Source organism: Notolabrus celidotus, chromosome 6 (assembly GCF_009762535.1).
Source record: "Notolabrus celidotus isolate fNotCel1 chromosome 6, fNotCel1.pri, whole genome shotgun sequence".
Classification (NCBI taxonomy): Eukaryota; Metazoa; Chordata; class Actinopteri; order Labriformes; family Labridae; genus Notolabrus; species Notolabrus celidotus.
The window spans coordinates 17584091-17606751 of record NC_048277.1 but is presented as its reverse complement, the minus strand read 5'-3'; the positions used below and the strand labels follow the sequence as shown (position 1 = coordinate 17606751).

The following is a 22661-nucleotide window of genomic DNA, read 5'->3' as shown; positions in this document are numbered from 1 at the left end:
CCTCTGGTCGTTGGAGCTCAGCCTCAGCAACAAAATATTAATGTGTGTCCCTCCACATCATGCTGCCTGACTGACCTTCATGAGTACAATTGATGGAGTGCTCCTTTAGGTATTTCTGATCCATCTTGCTCTTACATAACCTCTATTCAATATCATATTTCTGCATTTGTTCTTCTATAAGGAGAAATGATGAAGCATTCTAAGACTATCTAGTTAGACTGATATGTATTACTACATGTCTCATTTCTGTAATGAGGGCGTAAATGATGACTATTAACGACATCATGCTGTAAAACGAGGCTGATTTCGCACTGATGATGCGTTCAGGTCTTTTGTCTCCTCCCTCACTCTCTCACAGGCCCACACACTGCCTCATCTCCTCCTCCCCCTCCCCCTTCTGAACAGGCTGGATGACCATCGCTGGATCCTCCGAAGCAGCAGCAGAGTCACACCGAGGATCAGTGCGTGCAGGCGGGCAGCCGAGCAGCAGCCAGTGGACGGATCAGGATCAGCATTTCGGATTAGTCGCTTCACAGCTATGCACATCCATAACGTACAGTAAGAAGTCAGCGGAGCTTTTCACACACTTTAAAGGCGTCGAGGATGAACGGGACTGCAGGATCGAGCACTGGGTCGGCTTCTTGCCGTTTCGCCCACTATTTTGTTGTGTGTGGGGTGGACACGGAAACGGGCCTGGAGCCAGACGAGGGAGCAGGTACATATCCTTTAATTTGACAGAAAAAAAAAAAAATCAACATTATAAAATACAGACACCTCCATGATGTGTCAATGTCATGCTCCATGTAAAATCATGTTCCGTTGAATGAAGGCCTGTTTGTGTGTGGTCTTGCGGAGTGACATCCATTGTCATATGTTTTGATTGGACGTCACATTTATTTTCCTCTCCTTTGTTGACAACATAATATCACAATGATGCGTCAAAAACCCAAGTGTTAGCAAATAGAGGGATTTTTTTTAAATGAGCCTTGTCTGAATTTGTAAGTGCGTTTTTTTCCTTGTATGTTTTTTTTAACATACATTTACATATTGCTATATTGCTTTAGTAAGGTAGCCTTATAACAAAAAAATTAAATACAAACGAATGATCATTTATCTCCTCATGTGACTGAATTTAAATGAATAATAATACTATATGACCCCATCGTCTTGTTCCTTTGTGTAGGCCCTGCTTGAAGAAAACACATTGCACTTCCTTTCATTGTAGTTTGACAGCACTGAGAGTATGGCTTTGTTGTTGTTGGGGGTTTTTTTTCCCACAAGTCATCCAGTCATGCACCAATATGAGGAAACACAGCAGAGAAAGGGTTTAACAGAGGGAGGACAACAATATTCTGTCCTCCCCAAAAGAACTGGAGCACAGATGGAGCATCCAGGCAGGCGGTGGTGGTGGTTCATGGATAACACAGGAGCTCCCAGATTAGGCTATTCTGTGAATCTGACAGCAGTGATAATCTTTGAGATTGATGGTGCAGCTCTCGTGTCATTTTACTGCTCTGAAACACAGATCGACCCTTTGCCCAGAGTTTTAAACATCCCTGATCCATTTTCTCATACAAAAGCCAGAAGAAAAGGAGTGCTGGGATGTTGGCGGTTGCCACGGCGATAACAGCTGCAGTGATGCTGCTCATGATGGTTTATGTGTGGAGGTTAGAAAAAGAGGTATCAGGTGGTGCAAGCTTCCTCCGCACCGTTGTGTTGACATGCTGCTGGGTGAGGTGAGGACAGATTTCGCCCAGGGGTGCTTTGTGACGTGTGCACGTGTTTTTGCTCTGCGTAACTTGCCTCAGTCTTTGTGAGAAACGGGCGCAGAAGCAGATGTGCCGAATACTGATAACTTCAATATAAATGTTTAAGTTGTGAAGTCCCACCCTGTATTCCTCTAATGTTCTTTGTAGAAATGGCACATGTAGAGCAGATCCTAAGGGAGCTGAAATTGGACCCTGCCTCGTGTTTTTTTTCTCTGTGATCTGATTGTCTTTCAGTAAATAGCTAACCAGACTGTATCATGTTGGAAGGCGAAGCTGGGCTGCAGATTATTTGGTGCTCTCTCTAACCCAAGGGGACTCTGATAGCTGGCTCCCTGCAGCGATGATAGCGCTGCCACTGGCTAGTATATCCAAGCTCCAGCAATCTGCTTATGTAACAGCAGGTTGTCTCTGCAGCAGGGGGCTGTGCTCCTTTCAAGGGATTTTATCCTCTACATTCATATTCCTTAAACTGCAGTATAGAGCCTGAGATGTGTATTCTTCCTTATGCACATACAGCTCTATAAGTGTTTGGATGTGTGAGCTGATGCAGAGTCTCTGTGTGTGCGTGTAATTAGTGAATGCCTACAGAGAAACAATCTGCTCTTGTTGGCTTCTCAATAGATGCTACTGTGTTTTCTGCAGCCTAATCAAATTTCACATGACGTTGCCTGTTGGCACGCTGGCAGGCTGGGGCTTCACCACCCGTTCAGGCCCGGTGGCTGTCACAGGGAGATGACATCAGCGGAGGGCAAGAACTCCCTGACTGAACATTTGAGTGCTGCTTTGTAATGCTGAACAGACTGCACTGAGATGTGTTGCACGTGTCCTAATAACAAAAGAAATTCCAGACTGTCTTATGTTATTTTTAGGCTCGCCACACTTACTTTTATCCTTTATTTTAGGCCCAGTACCTTGTCTGTGTTTCAGGCTGAGGTAAAGAGAAAATGTGTCTTTTTTTTAATTTGTCTGGAGTAGACAGGAAAAGACAAAGTGGTTTGAATTGTCTGAACCTAAAAGGAAGAACTCCTCAGGCAGTGCTGGCAGACATTTGGTGCCATTTTAATCTATCTCCACTCTTTGTATCTGCCCTTAAAAAATCACGTACTGCTGTGATGAATGTGACAGAGGGGCACTTCAGTGGGGAGAATTTGACAGATGCCTTCATTGAGGAGTACTTAATCATCCCCGATAAAGTGTCCCTGTTTTAGAGGGAGCCATTCAGGGCTGTAAATCTTTTGTGATTAATGTTTTGACCAGGGAATTAACATGGAATTCAAAATGCCCTCAAAAACCTCTGACAAAATTGACATTATAGTGGCTTGGAAAATTACTTTTGGGAACAAAAATGTTTTTTTTTTACCCTCGGACGTCTTATTAGTCACACAAACTGAATCCATTTTGGGGTTTTATCTGCTGGTTGGACACACCATTTAGTTTCAAAAGTGTCACCTTTGGTTTTGAGACATTGTGATGGACAGTTGTCTCTATTTTTGACATGGTACGGACCAAATCATTTTTTTTTGGTGTGAATTTAATTTATTTTGAAATAATCTGTACGAAAAAAATTAACTAATGTGTTTGTTAATGTGATTGGAGTAGGATACATGCTGATTACAGCCGATCTGAAACAGGCATTTAAGCCCTCATCCTCTCACTGAAACAAACCTCCCTCTTCTTCTGTTCTCACAACAAAGACACTGTGCACACTCTGTGGTGAGAACTCGTGTCAGGAGGAGTGCAGCTTCTAATTGGGTTAGCTGATGAAACATAAAGTGACGTAGCTTTGACAAGCCCTGCCATGATGGTGATCTTCAAGGCCACGGCGGAAGTTGCTTCCATGGCAACTAGGTGTCTTTTAGCGAGGCCGTTTTCTGCCTTTCAGTGCTGACACCAATTTGTATCTGCAGCAAAGAACATTGACTACCCCTCTTTCCTCTATTAGCTTGTGTCTCTCACTTAGCAGCATGACTCGGTTTAACTTGAAGTGGTGCTCTTTCCTCGCTGTGCCTGCAGCGCAGCGTCCTCTCGGTGCGTCATCTTGTAGGCAGGTGAGGTGGATGCTCTTGAATGCTGAATGAGAATACCAGAAAGAATTTATCTAGGCTATGTTCCCAGGGCTTTATGTTCCCTGGCTCTAACTGGTGGTAATATGACTCATTACAGAGACCTTTTGAAGGGTTGTTATGTTCTCAGCAGTGTGTGCTTCTTGGCCTAATATGTTAGAAGTACTCTGATACAGACTGTAGCCTCATGACGTTATAATCCTAAAAAACTACGCTAGCAGTTTTGATGTTAATATAGCCTACTTGAAAAAATGTGTAATTTATGGCATTTTTACAGTTCAAACTCCATATGACACACCTGTAAATTTGCATATCTTGGCATTTATGCTGCTAAAAATAGCACTAACCCATCTTTGAAACTATAGGTGGACATAGGACCCTGGGAACACGGGATGTCAAAGTTTGCTGAGTTGATTTTGTACTCGCCATGATGATGTCAGCTCAATCTGGGCATCAAGTCTGACTCTTTTCAAGGGCATCCCTCACAATGGGAGTGAATAATGAAAGTCCCTCATTGACTGCCGACAGTCGACAGCCAACTAAACACACACACACACACGCACGCACGCACGCACGCACGCACGCACGCACGCACGCACGCACACACGCACGCACACACACACACACACACACTGAATCATGCAAATACACTTTATTTATATGTATCTATCTCAGCAGCTTCCCACCCTCCACTCACACATGCAGCATTCAGTATGTAACAGGAGCTGGAAGCTGACACAGGCTGCAGAGACTCAGAGGACAAACCTGAGCCTGACAGAGCCATGCATCAAATCCCTGCATTGTGAAATCAGGAATGTAAAGTATAAAGACTTTCTTGCATCCACTGCAAATTCAGTCCTTTCATATACAGGTAACTGCTGTAAAGGAATCATTCATCCTTTATCCTCTTGATGGATGAAGAAGCAGCAGCGTATTTTCATCCTGTGCACTCTCCACATGTGTAAAAAGAGTTTCCTGCTGCAGTGTGTCAGGGATGAGGCGTGCTATGCTGCGTTTCCAGTCTATCTGTATGGTAATGAGTTTAGTTGCATAACCCTTGGAAGGGTTTTTCCTTCTGTCTCTGCAGAATGGCTCTCACTGCCAACAGCAGATGAACAAGGTTGTTCTGTCTGAGCTTTCTCATAAATCAAAGCTGCTGTCATTACAAAGCATCTTATGTTCAGTCCTTTTTGCTTTGTTATGAATTCTGACTTAGCAGTGATGAAGGGCAAAGATCACTCTGTACTAATACAGTAAACCATGTCTTTATTTCTTTGCTGTGTGTTTGTCTGTCTTTCAGGGGAAGGCTTTGAGCAGAGCCCCATTCGACGATCCTTCAAGTCAAAGGTTCTGGTGCACTACCCTGAAAACACAGACAGAAACCCCTTAAATAAAGATGCTGTCAACATGGTGAGACTTTGAATAACATACCCAACAGAACTGCTCCTGTATGATGTTTTTATTTTCTCACAGTGATGGAAATGATAATGAAGGACAGGATGTGCCTTATTTACACTGTAGCTGTTCACAAATCACAAAGGAGCACAATAACAAAATCAGCCTGAGAAAAACACACGTTTGACTAATTTGTTGTTGCTTGTTGACAGAATATAGTCCTTTCTCTCTTTGTCTGGTATAAATGCAGAACATTTTATTATTCTCTGCTGGAAATGCAGGTCATGATGATGGAAGCATCAGCCTCAAGATTTGTATTAGAAGTGCAAAACAGATTTCAAGATCATTCCTGCCTTTCACATTTTTTAAAAAGACTCCCAGAAGTCTTTATAATAATCATTTATTTACGATATCACTAATAAGCTTCAGTCATTAAACTTGTTTTAGATATCACACAACAACTTTCCAATCCAATCCAATCCATTCCATTTTATTTATATAGCACATTTTAAAAACAAAAAGGTTACCAAAGTGCTACACAACAAATACCAACAGTAGAAATAAATAATAGTAAAATTTAGAGTACAGTACATTAAAATACAAACAGAGACCAACATAAACTCTTATGCTGTATTAAAAGCCAAGGAGTAAAAATTAGTTTTAAGACATGATTTAAAAGTATCCAGGGTGGGGGCCATTTTGACTTTGGTTGGTAGCTCATTCCACAGTTTAGGAGCTACCACTGAAAAAGCTCGGTCACCCCTTGTCTTTTGTCGGCTTTTTGGAACGACGAGACGCATCTGATCAGCAGACCTCAGTGCTCTGGAGGGGGCGTAGATGTTTATGAGATCAGAGATGTACTGAGGTGCTAGACCATGTAGTGACTTAAAAACAAACATTAAAATCTCAAAATTAATTCTAAAATGGACAGGGAGCCAGTGGAGGGAGGCGAGAACGGGGCTGATATGCTCATGTTTGCAGGTTCCTGTTAAAAGGCAAGCAGCCGCGTTTTGGACTACGTGAGCGAGGGCGGCCTGGTTAATGCCAGTGTAAAGTGCATTACAGTACAGTAGTCCAAACGGGTCGAGATAAAAGAATGGATCAAGCACTCAAAATCATTAAAAGATACAACAGATTTAATTTTGGATAAAAGCCTCAGATGATAAAAACTGGTTTTAACTACTGAGTTTATTTGTTTATCAAAGTTTTTCCAGTAGCCACTAAACACTGAATGCCCACTTTTCATCAGGGACTCTGTATATACCTACCCAGTTATTCCTTCTTTCTTCTTACAGATGTTAAATTTGTGCACATTACTGTCAAAAATAGGTCATTTTGGAATGGATAGATTTGAAAGAACAATGAACAGCAAGAATACATTTCATCATTCATTTGAATAAAGTACTGCAAAGTCATTTGGAGTTTTATAAATTTAATACTGGCTTTTATGGCTGCTTTTACAGTGCTTCCTATGGTTAGTACAAACTCAAATTTTGGAAAACATGACTGTAGGTTAAACATTCCAAGTTTTTTGTGCCACTTGGCACTCATTAAAGTCATCACTAAGAGATACATTTTAATTGGCTTTTTGTTTTATCCCTCTGTTTTGATTGCTCTTGCTTTCTTCCTCCCTCACTGTTCCTCCCCAGCTCTGCATGCCGAAGGGTCTCTCCTTCCGCACGCAGGCCGACCGACTCGATACTCAGTTTCACTCCTTCAGCATGTCCTTCGACGACGGCACACGTTCCTACGGCTTTGTCCACACCTTCTACGAGGAGGTTACCAGTGCTCCGATCATCACGGCGATGCAGACTCTCTACCAGATGCACCACGTGGAGCACCATTCTGCTTCATCAGCCTCCTCTCCCTCCACTTCTTCGTCCTCCTCCTCACCTTCCACCTCCAGCATGGACTCGCTTATGAGCAGCTCGGATGAGTCAGACGCAGAGTCTCTGGCTGGGGTGTCTTCCTGCCTCGGATGTGCGGGCTCTTTCGATCCAGCCCGAGACACTCTGTACGTGTCTAAAGCTCTCTGCCTCCTCACGCCACTCCCCTTCCTTCAAGCTGCTCGGCAGTTTCTGTCTCAGCTGCACCAGGCAGTGACCTCCCACACAGCCCCACCACTTCCACTGGAGAGCTACATCCATAATATCTTGTACGAGGTGCCCCTACCTCCCCCGGGCAGGTCACTTAGGTTCCATGGGGTGCAGGGACCCATATTGTGCCAGCGGCCTGGGCCTGGTGAGCTTCCTCTGGGGGAGTATCCTCTGGGAGAGGCCTTCTCTCTGCTGGGTGTGGAAAATATGGTGCAACTACTCACCTGTGCACTTCTGGAGACACAAGTGTTGCTTTACTCTCAAGGTAAGCCCATGATAAAGCTGTATTTAACCAAACTCTCAGCTTTTTTTTGACAGAGTTATGCAGCTCCAGGGGCGATTCTAGGATCGGATGTTTAGGGGTGCTGAGCCGGGCAAGATACATTTCACTGTTTTGTACATTTTAATTCAATTTCATTCCCACATTTGTGAAAGAAAAGTAAAACACTTTTTGGGAAAGTCTGTGACTAAACCATCAAATCTGATAAAGATTATTTAAATGCTGAGCCACAGCAAAAGAGAAATAGATTGGAATCATGAAAGAAGCATATGATAACCCTAATTTCTGGGGAAAGACAACTTATTTTGATACAGCAGCTCCTCCACATATACATAAACAGTATGTATGTTTCTGGAGTAAACTAGCCCCCTATAGTGTGACCAAAAATACCAAACATTGACATTGGAGTTATTTTTTGGACTTTCATTTGAAATGCAATGCACAACATGTACAACGCAGTGGAGCTGCTGTATTTTTGTTGTAAAATATTACATTTCAACCAAGCACTGCATGGATTTGAAACTTTTGTAGCTTGTTAAAAAGGACATACAGTAAAAAAAAAAAAAAATCTCTCAAATTTTAGGGGTGCTGGGATTTAATTTAGAGGGGCTTCAGCACCCCTAAAAATGGGCTAGAAACGCCTATGTGCAGCTCCCATGGCAAAGCAGTGGCTTTAAATGAGATATGGTCCATTGTATAAACTGTCATAGAAAAGTATTAAACATCCTTAGTTGTCAATGTGTGCTGTTCCCTGAGGCATGAAAACAAGAGCATGAATTACATAGATCTGTAAGAAATGATGCAACAGCTTCATGAACACCATTAAAGGTAATGTAATGTGCCTGTGGCAACAATTTCTACCCATGGTAATTACAGGTGATTCATTCATGCTGATGTCTCCTTCTCTCTCTCTCTCTCTCTCTCTCTCTCTCTCTCTCTCTCTCTCTCTCTCTCTCTCTCTCTATCTGTCTCTCTCTCTCTCTTTTTCTCTCTCTCTCGCTCTCTCTTCAGATTACCAGCGTTTGATGACAGTGGCAGAAGGCGTTACCACACTGCTGTTCCCGTTCCAGTGGCAACACATCTACCTGCCCATTGTTTCTGCACCTCTTCATCACCTCTTGGACGCTCCCGTGCCGTTCCTGATGGGAATCCAGCGCAGAGTCGGAGCTCAGCGTTCCTCTCTCCACCTACCACACGAGGTACAGCAGTACACAAACATCTCACGTGTATTTGTGTCTGTTGTCTCTTCAGAAAACATGCCAGTTCTAATATCTGGATGCAGATATAAACATACACATTAAAGGATATAAAAATGGATTAAATAAAATGAACTCTGTTAAAAGCTCTCCCAGCTATTTGCTGATCCGCTCTGTGCTGCATGCGTGACAGTTCGCCCTCTGCCTGCGGCCTGCCGAGACGATATTTCCTCAAACCGCTGCTCACCCCCTCCCCCTTCCTTTACGAATCTAGTCCTGAACCCGAGATCACTTTATTCTGCATGAATATCTCTTTGAAGCCTCTTTGAAGTTGCATTGCCCCAGAAAGGATGCAGTTGAAAGAGACCTTGGGGAATGAAAGCAAAAATGCAGAATGTGAAGGACGCAGAAAATGGGACTTGCTGAATAATTAAATCAAATTAAGGATTGGCGCTTGTTTCTTGAGTCTTGCAGTGTAGTGCGGGTAATTTGCGAGGAATACTTTAAACACATTAGAAATTAAGTTGGAGTGTTTTTTTGAATCTGAAAGGAGGACAGATAAGTTCAGATGTATCAAAAACACTACTTTTAATTATGCAGGGAAGACTTTTAAAGTATATGATGTCCTATGTGATTGAAAGAGATGCTTTAACTACTCAGAAGTGGATGCATTAACTAGGAAGATGAAGGTGCACAGAGTGAGAGGATGTCTGCAATTGTCCGTTCTCCAACTCGTCTCCCAGCTTCCCTCGAGGCTGCAAACTGACAGCCTGAGGTCACTGTTGAAGGTCTCGCTGCTGCTGACAGAGCTGTGCTGCACTGCTGCTTACAGTAGCGCTATTTTTAAATAGTTCTTACAGTTCTGGTTCCTAAGCTGCTTCATGGGCACAGGTCTCAGATTCTGTGTGAAAGCCTGATATGCAGCTTTCCACAGTGTCTCCTGTTGCGGAGATAATAGTAATCGTGTAATCCCTCACATGCAGATATCCTCAGAGGGCATATCATGATGAAACACCAAGAATCTATTAATGAAATGAGAGTCTTCATCTGTAATCTTAATTGGATGTTAAAGCTCAGACACTCTGTCTTCACGTGATGAATGAGTCTGTGCATTAAGATGGGTTAAAGCTGTTATGATTATCTGATGGAGAAAGCAGCTGAAAAGTGTTTCTTGTTCTTACACAGGCCAACCTCTGCTTTGTGGACATTGACAACCACTGTGTCGAGGCCCCTGAGGACCTCCCCGTGTTTCCAGATCAGGCAGAGCTCATCCAGGAGCTGAGTGAGGTGCTGCTGCGCTTTGGACTGCCTCCGCAGGGTGGTGCAGTCACTAAGCCCACAGCCACAACCGCCTCCCCCCGCCTGAGCAGCCTAGTGCTAGAGGATCTGATGGAGGACAGGAGGAACGGGAACTTGGGAGGCGAGGAGCTGGCCGTGCTGGAGAGGCTGCAGGCTCTGGCGCGGAGGTGTGGAGGAGACAAGACGTCAGATGGAGGAAAGACTCTAGGTCATGTGTTTGAGGAGGAGGAGGAAGAGTTGAAGGATGCAAAACTGAACATTCAGCTGAGGGAAGTGTTCGCTGGACGTTTTGCTGCCACGTTTGGCAGGTATGAAGAGTTTGTCATCCACAGCGCTCTTGATTTGGACTCCTGGTTGAGTAACAGAGAGGGAACCTTCAGCTTCGACAAGGTAATTCAGTAAAGGTCAATACACAGATTGATCAAACCATAGGTCATGAAATGTAAGGATTTTTTGTTGTTGTTTCTCCGGATATTTTTGAAAGGAGCATAAAATCCCGGTCCATGTATAACATGTTTGTGGTTTTCACTCCTTCAGGGTTCCTTCCTCTCAGTCCAGCCTGCGGCCCATCTGCACTTCCTGTCCCATTTCCTGGAGACGTCCATGTTTTCCTCTTTTGTGGATGGGAAGGTGATTTCACGCTGGGCAGACAGAGAGCCGATGCAGCAGCTGTTTGATAACCGTTTGGAGAGAGAACGACTGTACGACACAGATGAAGAAGACCCCCGTAACTGGTGCTACAGGAAGTGCACCTCGCTCTTTGAGTCAGGTACAGTGGATCATTATGTGGCCATTGATCAAAGAGGATGTTGTGCTACATACAGAATATGTTGCTTACACATAAAGGACTTGGAACACAAGGAAAAAAATGTGTTAGAAGAACAGAAATGTGCTTTAAGTTGAGCTTTCTCCACACAATTCTTGATACAATTTTGCTTATTTCCTTAGATGTAAATTTAAACATAAGAATTTGCTAAGCCTTAGTGAACAGCTTCTAAGAGCATAAGTAAATTCAACTGATCATTTTAATGAAAACCTGATACAAACCAAGAGTAGCATTAGGATGCTTAATCTGTTTCTTTTTAGGATTTAGATTTAGACAGAAAAGAGATTCATCCCTCTGTTGGCAGATTGAGCAGCACAATATGATTGAAGTGGTTGCCAGATTTTCATGAGGGAATCCTCAAATCTGTCACCATCTGTTCTTCTGTTTGGGTTTATTTAGCATGTTGCTCATGTTGCTCATGTTGCTCGGCTTTCCTGCAAACATTATCTTTCTCTCTCTTTTGTGAAAAGCCCCAAAGATGCTGCTTAAGCTCTGCTCGGGATCTTGTCCACCAGCACAATTATTATTCAAAAAGTAACTTGTGCATATATTTTTAAAGTAGAAATTAAAGTCAAATACTCTGATTTATAATTGAAATATATAAGGAAGGGAATGTTATACGATAAAGAGAAAGGGGGGGAAAGGAGGGTAGAGTTGGGGAATTAAAGAGGGATGGACTGAATATTGTGGTAGGGAATGAGTAAGATAGAAATAAGCTGAAAACAGGCTTTTGTGTCCTGTGAAAATGGTTTCAAGTCCACTAAGCTTGCAGCAGCGAGTGCACTGATTGCATCTCATTCTACTCTTCCATTGTACACATTTAGCCTCAGATACAAAGAGGTTGCTGTAGCAGTCTGTGGATGGTCATATTGCTGCTTTCCTGGAAAAGAAACTTACGATAACCAGCAGCTCTCCAAAACATAACAAGATGGTCACGCAAGAGGCAACAGTGTCAAGCAACAAGTCCTACCTGCATATTTCTTTATCATCGTGACTCACCTGGGATAATCTAAGCTACAGTTAATCTGAACCAGTGCTGTGTTTGTCTCTGCAGCTCAGGCCATTGAGCGAAGGATGCTGAAGGCGGACCACACAGCCATACACCCCCACCTGCTGGACATGAAGATCGGTCAGGGTCGTCACCAGCCAGGCTATTTCCCCAAGCTGCAGGCTGATGTGCTGGCGCAGGGACAAAACTCCAACAAGTGAGTCTTTGTTTCCTGCTGGTTATCAGTAACAATGCATTACAGTTGTGATGCCCAATCATGGGTACTTAGACATACAAGGAGTAGTTAGGACAAATGGTTGAAACTGTCTGTAAACTTTACAAACAGTATGACTTTTAAGCCAGAAGGATTGGTTAAACTCAGTTAAAACTGTTACCTGAGTTGGTTAATTGTGCACCCTTTAAACAGAGGAGAAGACCTTGCCACATCAGCCCAATGTCTGCCTCAGCTGTCCTGTCAATTTACAGTTGGATTAAATACACAAATGGTTCAACTGATTACTTCATAGTAGTGTTGTACTACTCGAGACCGGTCTTGGTCTCAAGGCTGCTTATTTCAGGTCTCAGTCTCGTCTCGTCTCGTAATCGAAAGCATTTTTACTCAATCTTGTCTCAGTCTCGGACTGGGCAGACTTCATATTTCATATCAAGACCGGTCGAGACCACCACTGATGCACTGTGTCCCTCTCATTACTGTGATAAGAGAAAAAAATTAACTTAAGGAGTCAAAAGAAAGGCTACAAAGACAAAACCAAACCTTGTTTGTTGCTGTCAATAGTATTCAAAGCAAACTTAAATAAAATAAACAGAAGTCTTTTATTTTGTTAACTCTCACAATGATTTTTCATTGATATATATGGTCTTGGTCTTGTCTTGGTCTTGGTCTTGTTTTGGTCTTGTCTTGGTCTTGTCTTGGTCTTGTCTTGGTCTTGACTAGGTCTCGATCCCTAAATGTCTTGCTCTTGTCTTGGTCTCGATGCACTCAGGTCTTGGACATGTCTCGGTCTCGGTTAATGTGGTCTTGACTACAGCACTACTTCATAGTAATAGATATGTCATTGAAATAGTAAACTTTGAGTGATTGATATATTATTGGAAGTATTGGCATAAATACATTTTAAAAATATGTGAATATTTATCCAAAAACAATAGGAAAGCTGAAAAAGATCGTTTGCTAAGAAATCAATTAATGATCTAAATTGGAATAATTTGGTATAACCAGAAAAAGAGGATGATTAATGGCTTTGGGTTAAAAGTTCCTAAAAGCCCCTGCCACATAAAAATGAAACAGTATTAAGGTCTTTTGGGTCAGATAAGTAGTCCACTGTTTCATTTTTAACCATCCACTTTTTTAAGTACAAAATAATAACACTTTATTAGAATAATCATAATACATTTTGTTTATAGGAACCTTTCATAACACTGAACGTCAACTTACAAGGCAGAGTTAACAATGTTAAAAAAATAGATCCATAAAATTAACAAACAGGAAACAGTGCATTAAAACATTGTGTTCTGAGATGGAGTTTGGATGATGCAGTGAGCTGAATGGAAGAAGAAGACCTGAGGGTGTGGGTGGGTGTGCTGATGTGCAGGAGTTCAGAGAGGCTCAGAAGAGCAAGGTTGGCCTTAAAGGTGAGGGATGGCATCTCGAAGTCAATGCGGTTATTGACCGGGAGCCGGTGAAGCTGCTGAAGGACAGGAGTACGATATAATCAATGCAGGATGTAACCAGGGTGTGATAAAGAATAATGGTACTGCTGGGTGTGAGGGCTCAAGAAGGTGATGAATGTTATGTGGATGGAAATGTGAGGACAGAGGGACAGTATTGATGTGAGCTTGAAATGATTGCATGCTGTTAAGGATGACATCAAGACTGTCAGGTTTTATGGTGGATTTGGTGCCAATGAGGAGAGCTTTGGTTTGGTTTTGTAACAGATTTTGCAACATGAAGTGCTGTGGATAAAATGAGAATAGCTACAAATGTATATCCCTGTATATCACTCTCTACTTCAATAACTGCCAAAATATATGAAGACATGTTTGAAATATAGAGACACATGTCAAGTTTTCCATGTTATCTGTGTGAACAGGTGGTCAAGTCGAGTTACAGCTTCACGCAGGAGCAACCCCAAGAGATCAACAACGACTGAACACTCAGGAGCGGACAATGAACAGAGACAGGTACTCTCTCTCACTTTCTCTCGCTCTCTTCTCTTATTCACACATACACACCCACAACTGGATTTAGAAAGCCTGAGTCTGATTTATTCCCTCAAACCTATTTCGCAGAAGCACACATTTGCAAGAAAAAACCTCCGCCAGTCTAAGCTGCTTGACATGTCGCCACAAGCTGTCACTCAGACTCACCGAGAGTTCGTCGACGGGCTTCTGAGCGAGTGTCGTCTCAAGGTAAGAGCTCTGTCTGTGCCATGATGGAGGCACTGCTTTCATTGATTTCTTGAAATAACTTCAGTGTCACAACATGTTCCCTGGCCTTTCAGACTAAACGGATGCTGATGGAAAGGATGGGAAAGGAGAGTGTGGAACTGGGTCAGGGAGAAGCAAACATCACAGGCCTACAGGAGAACACACTCATCCACGGCCTATGTGACCTGCTAGAGAGAACCTGGGGCCATGGGCTGCAGCTGAAACAGGTCAGGCGCACACTCACACATAACGCAACATGCCTTATCTGCTAAAATGACCTAAAAAAACATCTGAATCTGTGTTTCCTCATGCAAAAACAATCACATCATGTTTATAAGACAGCAACATGACTAATATTGACAAGTATGTTTATTTCAAACAGGGGAAGTCCGCTCTTTGGTCTCATTTGCTTCATTATCAGGCGGCCCAGGGGAAAACAGAGACACCAACTGAGTCTCCAGGTCAGAGCACAACCAGGATGTTTTGTGTTTTTTGCATAAATATCCTACAAAAGGGTTGAATAATCATCTGTGTTAAACTCACTGTCTGTCCAGGGTGTAACGGTTCAGACCAGAGAACGTTTGATGATGGCACTCTGATCCTGAGAGGAACGCTAACACAGGATATGAGGTAAAGACAACATTTAAATACAGTTTCACAGCACATCAATTTTGTGCAGTTTTCATGTGTTCATAAAAGGGGAGGAGAGGAAATTTTAAGTTATATCTTGTTTTTCACTTCTTGCTTCATCAATGACGTATTGCTCTTCCAGGTTCATCCAAACCATGAGTGAGGGTCTGTCTGAGGTGGGTCAGGCTCGGGCTTGGATCCACCTGGCTCTGGAGAAGAAAATGCTTTCTCAACATCTTAAAGAGTTGCTGACAAACCAGGAGCTGCTCAGGTCAGAATTGACTGACAATTTACATAAACACAAATAGAAACATATCTAGTCTTTATGGATTTCACCCAAAAAGGTCCCATGATTTTGACTAACTTCATTTATTTTCCTCTGGTCCCCTGACAGACAGTTGTATAAACCTCATTCATTCCTGCTCTGTGAAGAAGAAAGGGAGCAGTTTCTGTTCCATCTGCTCTCTCTCAACACTGTGGACTACCTCTGCTTCACACGCGTCTTCACCTCCATCAGTGAGTCCCATAAACTTTAACAAGAGAACAGTGGAATTTACTGGAGAGTCTATAACTTTCAAGGACAATGAAAGTTTGCTGCGGGTTGTGTTTTACCTAAATGCACCCTGTATCCCATGGATTCACAAGAAACCTCAAACAAAAGGCACAATTTACCCAATTCAGCTGCCGAGTTTTGTGAGAGGACCACAATTCTACTCTTTGTTTCTTGTGTCTCTCCAGGTGTTCCATACCGTGTTGTCATAATACCCATGAAGAAGCTGAGTATTGCAATGGCAACAGTAAACCCTTGGGTGTGTGTGTCAGGAGAAATGGGTGATTCAGGAGTTAGACAGATCCCGAAGAATACACAAGAGATTTTTTTCCAGGTTTGTATGTGATCCTCAGTAGAAAGGTCATCATCACGTCTGACAGAGTCAAATACACGGCTGTACTTACTTACTTTGTTCCTACTTTTAATTTCAGTGTAAGAATCTGGGCAGGCTGAGCACTCTGCAGCTGGGACAGGAGAACTCCGGCCTGCTGGCCAAGTGTCTGATAGACTGTGTGATGGTGTACAATGAGATCACAGGACACACCTACAAGTAAGATTCCTACTTCAATTAGCCTCTCATCTCTTAAAGGTGACATATCATGCAAAATCGACTTTTTAATGGTTCTCTACCTGAAATATGTTTCCCTGGCATGTCTACAAACCCCCCGAGAATGAAAAAAATCCATTCTGCCCCTGTTCTGATTTCTACACCTTTTTGTAAATGTTTGTGAAATGAGCCGTTTCAGACTTCCGTGTTTTTGTTACGTCACAACAATATCCGGTCTGTCACGGAGTCAGAGCTCGGAGCTTGTTCAGCCCATAGACTGTATAAAATACAACTCAACCCCCCCTCCGTTTTTCATTACCTGCACAAATGTGTGCTAACAAGGAGCTTAGGAGGGAGGCATGCTAGTTGTAGGCTGTCTTAATAAACAGAAAGGTCGGTTTTACTCCCCATATCTGCAGATTTGAAGATATAGTGGATGATTTTTATTTATCATGGATAAGTGCTAGCGCTAGTTAGCATAGCTACATAGCTACATGTTGTAGCTGTAGCTGTAGCTGTAGCTGTGTACCAAGACACACGTCTACATACTGACAAATAAAACAAGTAACACAGAATCTGTGACCAATCCTTCAGAAAGGTCCTGCTGCCTTTCTGGCAGAGGTCGGTTTTACTCCCCACATCTGCAGATTTGAAGATCTAGGAGATGATTTTTATTTGTCATGGAAAAGTGCTAGCGCTAGTTAGCATAGCCACATAGCTACATGTTAGTAGCTGTGTACCAAGACACACGTCGAAGTACTGATAAATAAAACAACAAGAAACACTAAATCTGGGACCAATGGTTCAGAAAGATCCTGCTGCAGGCGCCTCTCCATCAGGATCAGATTCTGGATCAAATTCAGAGGGTTGAAGTAACGCGATCTGTGAGCAGCCGTGTATATTCAGCCAACATGTAAACATTAGATCAACATGCTGGAGAGCCGAGGCCACATCCACTTCCTGAGGGGGCGTGGTCAGAGAGAAAACAGAGTGATCTGAGGAGGGCTGAAGAAGAGGGCTTTTCAGGCATGCCAAAATCTGATTTCAAAGTGTTTTTTTTGAGCATAAACTTTAAAGACATGTTTTGGGGACCTCTTAGACCAATTTATATTGATGAAAAAAGCGTGATATGTCACCTTTAACACTCATTACTGCAGCTCCACACAATAAAGTGGCTAAAAATGCAAGGTGATAGAGATACAATATAATAGCAGAGAGTGCGATACAATACGGCAGAATACAATGAAATACAGAGAAACATGATACCATATGATTTGATAGAATAGGTCATAAATAGGCCATACTCCGTCTGACTCCAATTGCACTGTCACTTTTTATTGTTTATATTTTCTTACCACTTTGTCAGTTTATATCGTTTTGATTTTGATTTTGATTTTGTTTCCTTTAATGTAAATTTGTGTATGTATATAAATATATTTGTGTAGTGTCCTTGAATGCCGAGAAAGGCGCCTTTAAATAAAATGTATTATTATTATCATTATTATTATTATTATTATTATTATTATTATTATTATTATTATTATTATTATTATTATTATTATTATTATTTTTAAATGATGTGGTTAAGTACAATGCAGTGCAATATGATTATTGAGATGGATATGATGCGATACGATGCAATGTGATGCAATGGAATGCATTCTACACGCTACACTTTACTAATCCAGTAGTTTACTTTGTCTGAAATACTGCACCCATTTAGCCGTCTGTATTTTCTACACGTTAGAACAAATTCATAGAAACAAGTAAAAGAGTCAACAATTATAATGTACACAAATGATGATGATACAATGACATATAAAATAAATGATTGCATTCACACTGTGATGGATTATCTATCTAGAGCAGGGGTTCCCAAACTTTTCAGCCTGCGTCCTCCAAAATATTCGCTCGAAGTGATTTAATGTGGCTTCATTTAGCTGGTCTGCAGAAAATCAGCCTACCTACGTATATGAGCATGTGTTTCCTGTGCTGTTATGAATTAACCTACTGCTACTGATGCTTTTGATTATTAACTGTTCACTAAACCTAAACTTAGGAGTCATCTGGCAACAAAGAAAGATAGACAACTCATTACATTTAAATTTTTCAAGGTTTTATTTCAAATTTAGCTATTTTGGCTACTATTTTTGTGGCTATTTTTTACTAAAATGGGTTAAATGTACTATTTTTAGATAACTTAAAAAAATTCTGAAGGACATGTCAAAACCCACCAATTGTGTCTCGCGACCCACCAGGGGGTCCCGACCCACACTTTGGGAACCCCTGATCTAGAGCATAATTCCGCTCTTTGCAGTTTTATTACATATTAGAATGTCATGTCAAAAATCTTCCGCATAGCACTGAGAACAGATCAGAAGATCCATATATTGCTGCCTTCTTTTGTTTTCTGTTCTCTTGACTAAATTTAATCTCACATTTTTTTAAGTGGACATACTGAAAAACTGTCTTCTTTCCCCTCAGGTTCCCATGCGGCCGGTGGTTGGGGAAAGGCGTGGGTGATGGCAGCCTGGAGAGAGTTCTCATTGGTCAGCTGGTGTCACCTGGTGCTGAGGAGGATTCTGGACGATGGACAGGGACGCCTCCAGAGCTGGCCTCTCCTTCACAGAGTATGCGGACAGTGTTGGGATCACTTGGCAGCAGAAGCAGTACGTCCTGACAAAGCACACATTCTTTAGTACAATGGATGACCTACTTGTTAGTGTTCTCACTACAATAACAGATTCAGCTCCTGTATCACCTTTTCCTCTCAGCCAGAGTCCACTTCCCGTTGTGTTTGGTATTATCTTATCCTCATGTTTCTCTTTGTGACTGTTTTTGTCATTCATCCTTTTAGGAATGCTGTCTGTTGAGGTACACGAGGACATGAGAGAGGCGGCAAATAACCTTGTTAAACACTTCCACAAACCTGAACAAGAGGTATGTCATATAATTGTGTCCCACTAATTTAGCTCCTGCATTCATTGAACCTGTGGGCTCACTAAGCTGAAGCAGTTCATGCAAAAAGAGAGCGTCTCTGCAGCGACGTGTCGGACTGTCAACCTCTTGCCTCTGTTATTTATATCCCCAACACGGCTCATTACCCCTGCTTTGTCTCATTTTTGTATCAGACCAGCCTCTCTCATCCCAGCAGCAAGTTAAAAGCGCTGAAGAGACTTGATGGATCACTTTAGTTTATCTATAATAGCCCTTCATGCTTTGTAATAACATCCTCAGTACACAGGCTTTAATGTACAAGCATTTGGTTTGTACTGTTTGCTTCCTCCCATTAGATGAAAGAACAGCCCTTTAGATCGTGAAGTAAACATTTCACTCTCTGCTTGGAGGGATTTTGAAAATTGCAGTGCCTTGTATCACTTATATCTGCGGTTTTACAGAGGTTTAAAGATGAGCCTCATGCTAACAGAGACTGTGATAACTGTTCTCATTTCTTTGACTCAGAGAGGAAACCTGACGGTCCTGTTGTGTGGTGAAGGAGGTCTGGTGCTCTCTTTGGAGAAGTTTCTTCTACACGGGTTCAAATCTAACCGTCTCTTCCAGAGGAACGTGTTTGTTTGGGACTTTGTGGGTAAGTACTGTGAATTTTAACGCATTAAAAGGGAGTTTTTCCTTCTCTCAAATGTTTTTGCTCCATCTAGTGGCCATGAAGTTATAATTTATATTACATGATTGAAAATGCATGGTTGTGTATTACTCTCTCCATCCCGAGTCTTTCATGCCCTAGTTTCTCTTCTTGGCTGTTTATATGAAAAAGTGTTAGTATGAAGTTACAGACAGTTATGTGATCTACTCTTGCCTTAGAAAAAGCAGTGGTTTCCATAGAGACAGCTGATCAGATGGGTGACCTGCATGGATCAACACTGACAAAGGGTCCACCTGTTGACTCACTGTGCCACTACGTCAATGCAATCAATGCCTCGCCACGAAACATTGGAAAAGAGGGAAAGTTCCAGCTGTTTGTCTGCCTGGGAATCAGGTGAGCAGTCAGAATTTTAAACCCATTACGCGTACATTAATGAACAGAAAGATGTGTCAGGGGTTTTAATTCATCAATAGCTTTATTAGTGGCCTGATATGCTGTAATAAATGATTATGTTGAGCAAAACTAGGACAGATGTTTTAAAATATTGGAATTTGAGATCTTTAAACATCTACGTCATCATATTATTTCCTTTAGAGGTCATACAGTTTCCTTCCTAAGGCTCTGATGAATAATCCAACACCATGACAAGACTGCTGCTTTTCACACTGAACCATTTACACAACATACAGCACAGGGAGGAAGAGTAGCCCAAAAACAAACTCGTCATTTTTGTTCAATAAGTCATAATTTTACTGCTGTCCTTCACTTAAAGCCCTGCTTAATGGTGACTGTGACATATCTTTGTGTATTCAAAGGAAATAGTTTTACATCAGTGAAAACAGAGAACAACACATTTGTTTAAAGATAACAGCACGCTGCTTGTTGGTATTAAGTCCATGAATCTTAGTTTCTTGATCAAAGCTGTCACAAGTGTAAACAATTATGTCTTTTGAGGATGAAACCACCTTCAGTTCAATGCTTAACCTTATCATGCATTTTTTACACATTAACAACCACCAACCTGTGTCTCCTGATAGGGACCGGCTTCTCTCTCAGTGGCTCCCCCTGCTGGCGGCGTTCCCTCTGACAGCGCGGACATACGAGGAAGGGGCTCTGATGAGGGACCGTGCTGCTGTTCACTCGCTCTCTCGCATCCTGCACACACTCAATGAGTTCACCATCACCTTGGAGACTGCACTAGTAAAAGGAGTTGACCTCTGACCCTGAAAGATACTCATGGAGCTGTATCACCTGCTGGATCCCCTGCTGCAGGATTTCTGATGGGTTCAAACGTTCATCATTTCATTGGCGGGGAAAGGACATATACTCAGACTCTTAAAAATGTTGACTTTATTTAAAAAAGGAGAGTGGACTAGTCGAAGCCACTGGCAACTGGAGCTCCAAACATTTTGCCTTGTTCATTGATGTACATGTCTGATATTCTGTATTTGCTTCAGGAAATAGTCTGATTTTTCCTATGCTTGTTTACACTGTGAAATTCTGTTTCCCTGAGGAGAAATAGAGAGTCATTCATAACCTCACATCTACAGTAGAAATTTTCACAGCTCACACCATTTACTGTACCCAACCTTACAACCACTGTAACTCTCCTTCAACTGCTGTATTGCTTGCACTTGAAATTTGAACTAAGCACATGCATGGCCAAAATCTGTTTGTTTTATGTCTTAATGTGATGTGATTTATCAGGACTCAGGCCTTATTATATAGAAGCATTTTTCTGGACATAGTTCATTTAATATCTTAGTAAATATACCCTGGAAAGTTACCCCACCCCCTCTCTTACTATGTTAAAATGGTATATTATTATGCTCTTGCCTGTTTCTCTTTGTTTATTTCAGTTTGAGGTCACACACTGCAGAGTTGTGCTCATGAAATCATCACACTGAAACCAAACTATTGTCCTAATTGTGTCAGCTCAAATAGTCTCTGCCACTTTGATAGGAAGCTTTTCTCCCTCTTTATCATTGTAAATAAGTTTCTTCATTATATATTTGATAGAAGGGTGCCCATTTGTTATTATGGTGTGATGAATTCGTGGCATATTTTTCGTCTGTGTAAAACAAAAGATTTCATTAATCATGCTCCATTGAATATACGTACAGTAGTCATGCTTTCCGTTTATGACTGTTCGGTTGTCTTCTGACATAGAGCACAGGTTGTTCAAACCCCTAGGTATTACGTTGATGTTGCATTTAATTTAACAGTTAAAGAAGTATAAATATGCTGTCTCCTGCACTGCCCTGCAAGCACTATGTAACCAACAAAGACCAAGCCTCTATTATCATTTAAGTACAAATTAGAGGAAGCAATAATGAATTGTTATTTATGAAATATGTGATAAAAGAATAAAGTTAATACAAGATGGACATTTTTGGTATTTTTCATGTTGCTGTGCTGATCATTTAAAACTGTGATGAAACCTGAGATAATGATGAGGACTGGATTGTAATCAATCAATCAATCAAGCTTTATTTATATAGCACCTTTCATACAAATCAAACCCAAAGTGCTTTACAGCAATTGAAAGACAAGAAAGAAGCAGAAATAAAACAGTTGCAAGACATATAGGGGTAAAATAATGATAATATTAATATTAATAATAATATTAATAATAATAATAATAATAATAATAATAATAATAATAATAATAATAACAATAACAATGATAATAATATAAATAATTATTTAATTAAATTAATTAAATTACCTGAAATAAACTAGAGACTAATGCGCACCAAAAATAAATGTGTATAAGCATCAAAATTAAGATTACAAATAGTTAAAGTAAATAGATTATAAAAGGGTAAGGATAAGAGTTGAAAATAAAACTAAGGCTGAAGATATCAATAAAACTGAGTAGATAAATAAAATAAATAAATAAAAGAATGAATGCATAAAAATAGAATAAGATAGCCTAAGTTGAAATTACTAAAATAATAAAGCAACATT

At 41.3% G+C, this 22661-nt stretch overlaps 1 protein-coding gene across 1 annotated transcript; it reads left to right on the top strand.

Annotated features, from left to right (window-relative positions):
• Positions 1-350: 350 nt before the first annotated feature.
• Positions 351-22078, top strand: LOC117814451 (DENN domain-containing protein 5B-like). Its single transcript, XM_034685796.1, has 21 exons — positions 351-715; positions 5133-5242; positions 6877-7588; positions 8615-8802; positions 9985-10488; positions 10636-10867; positions 11979-12129; positions 14024-14114; positions 14223-14342; positions 14435-14587; positions 14743-14821; positions 14915-14990; positions 15133-15261; positions 15385-15506; positions 15729-15874; positions 15972-16090; positions 18572-18756; positions 18945-19027; positions 19550-19676; positions 19910-20084; positions 20729-22078. Exons 1-21 carry the CDS (start codon positions 604-606, stop codon positions 20910-20912), a joined length of 3798 nt encoding a protein of 1265 aa, XP_034541687.1. The 5' UTR covers positions 351-603; the 3' UTR covers positions 20913-22078.
• Positions 22079-22661: the final 583 nt, after the last annotated feature.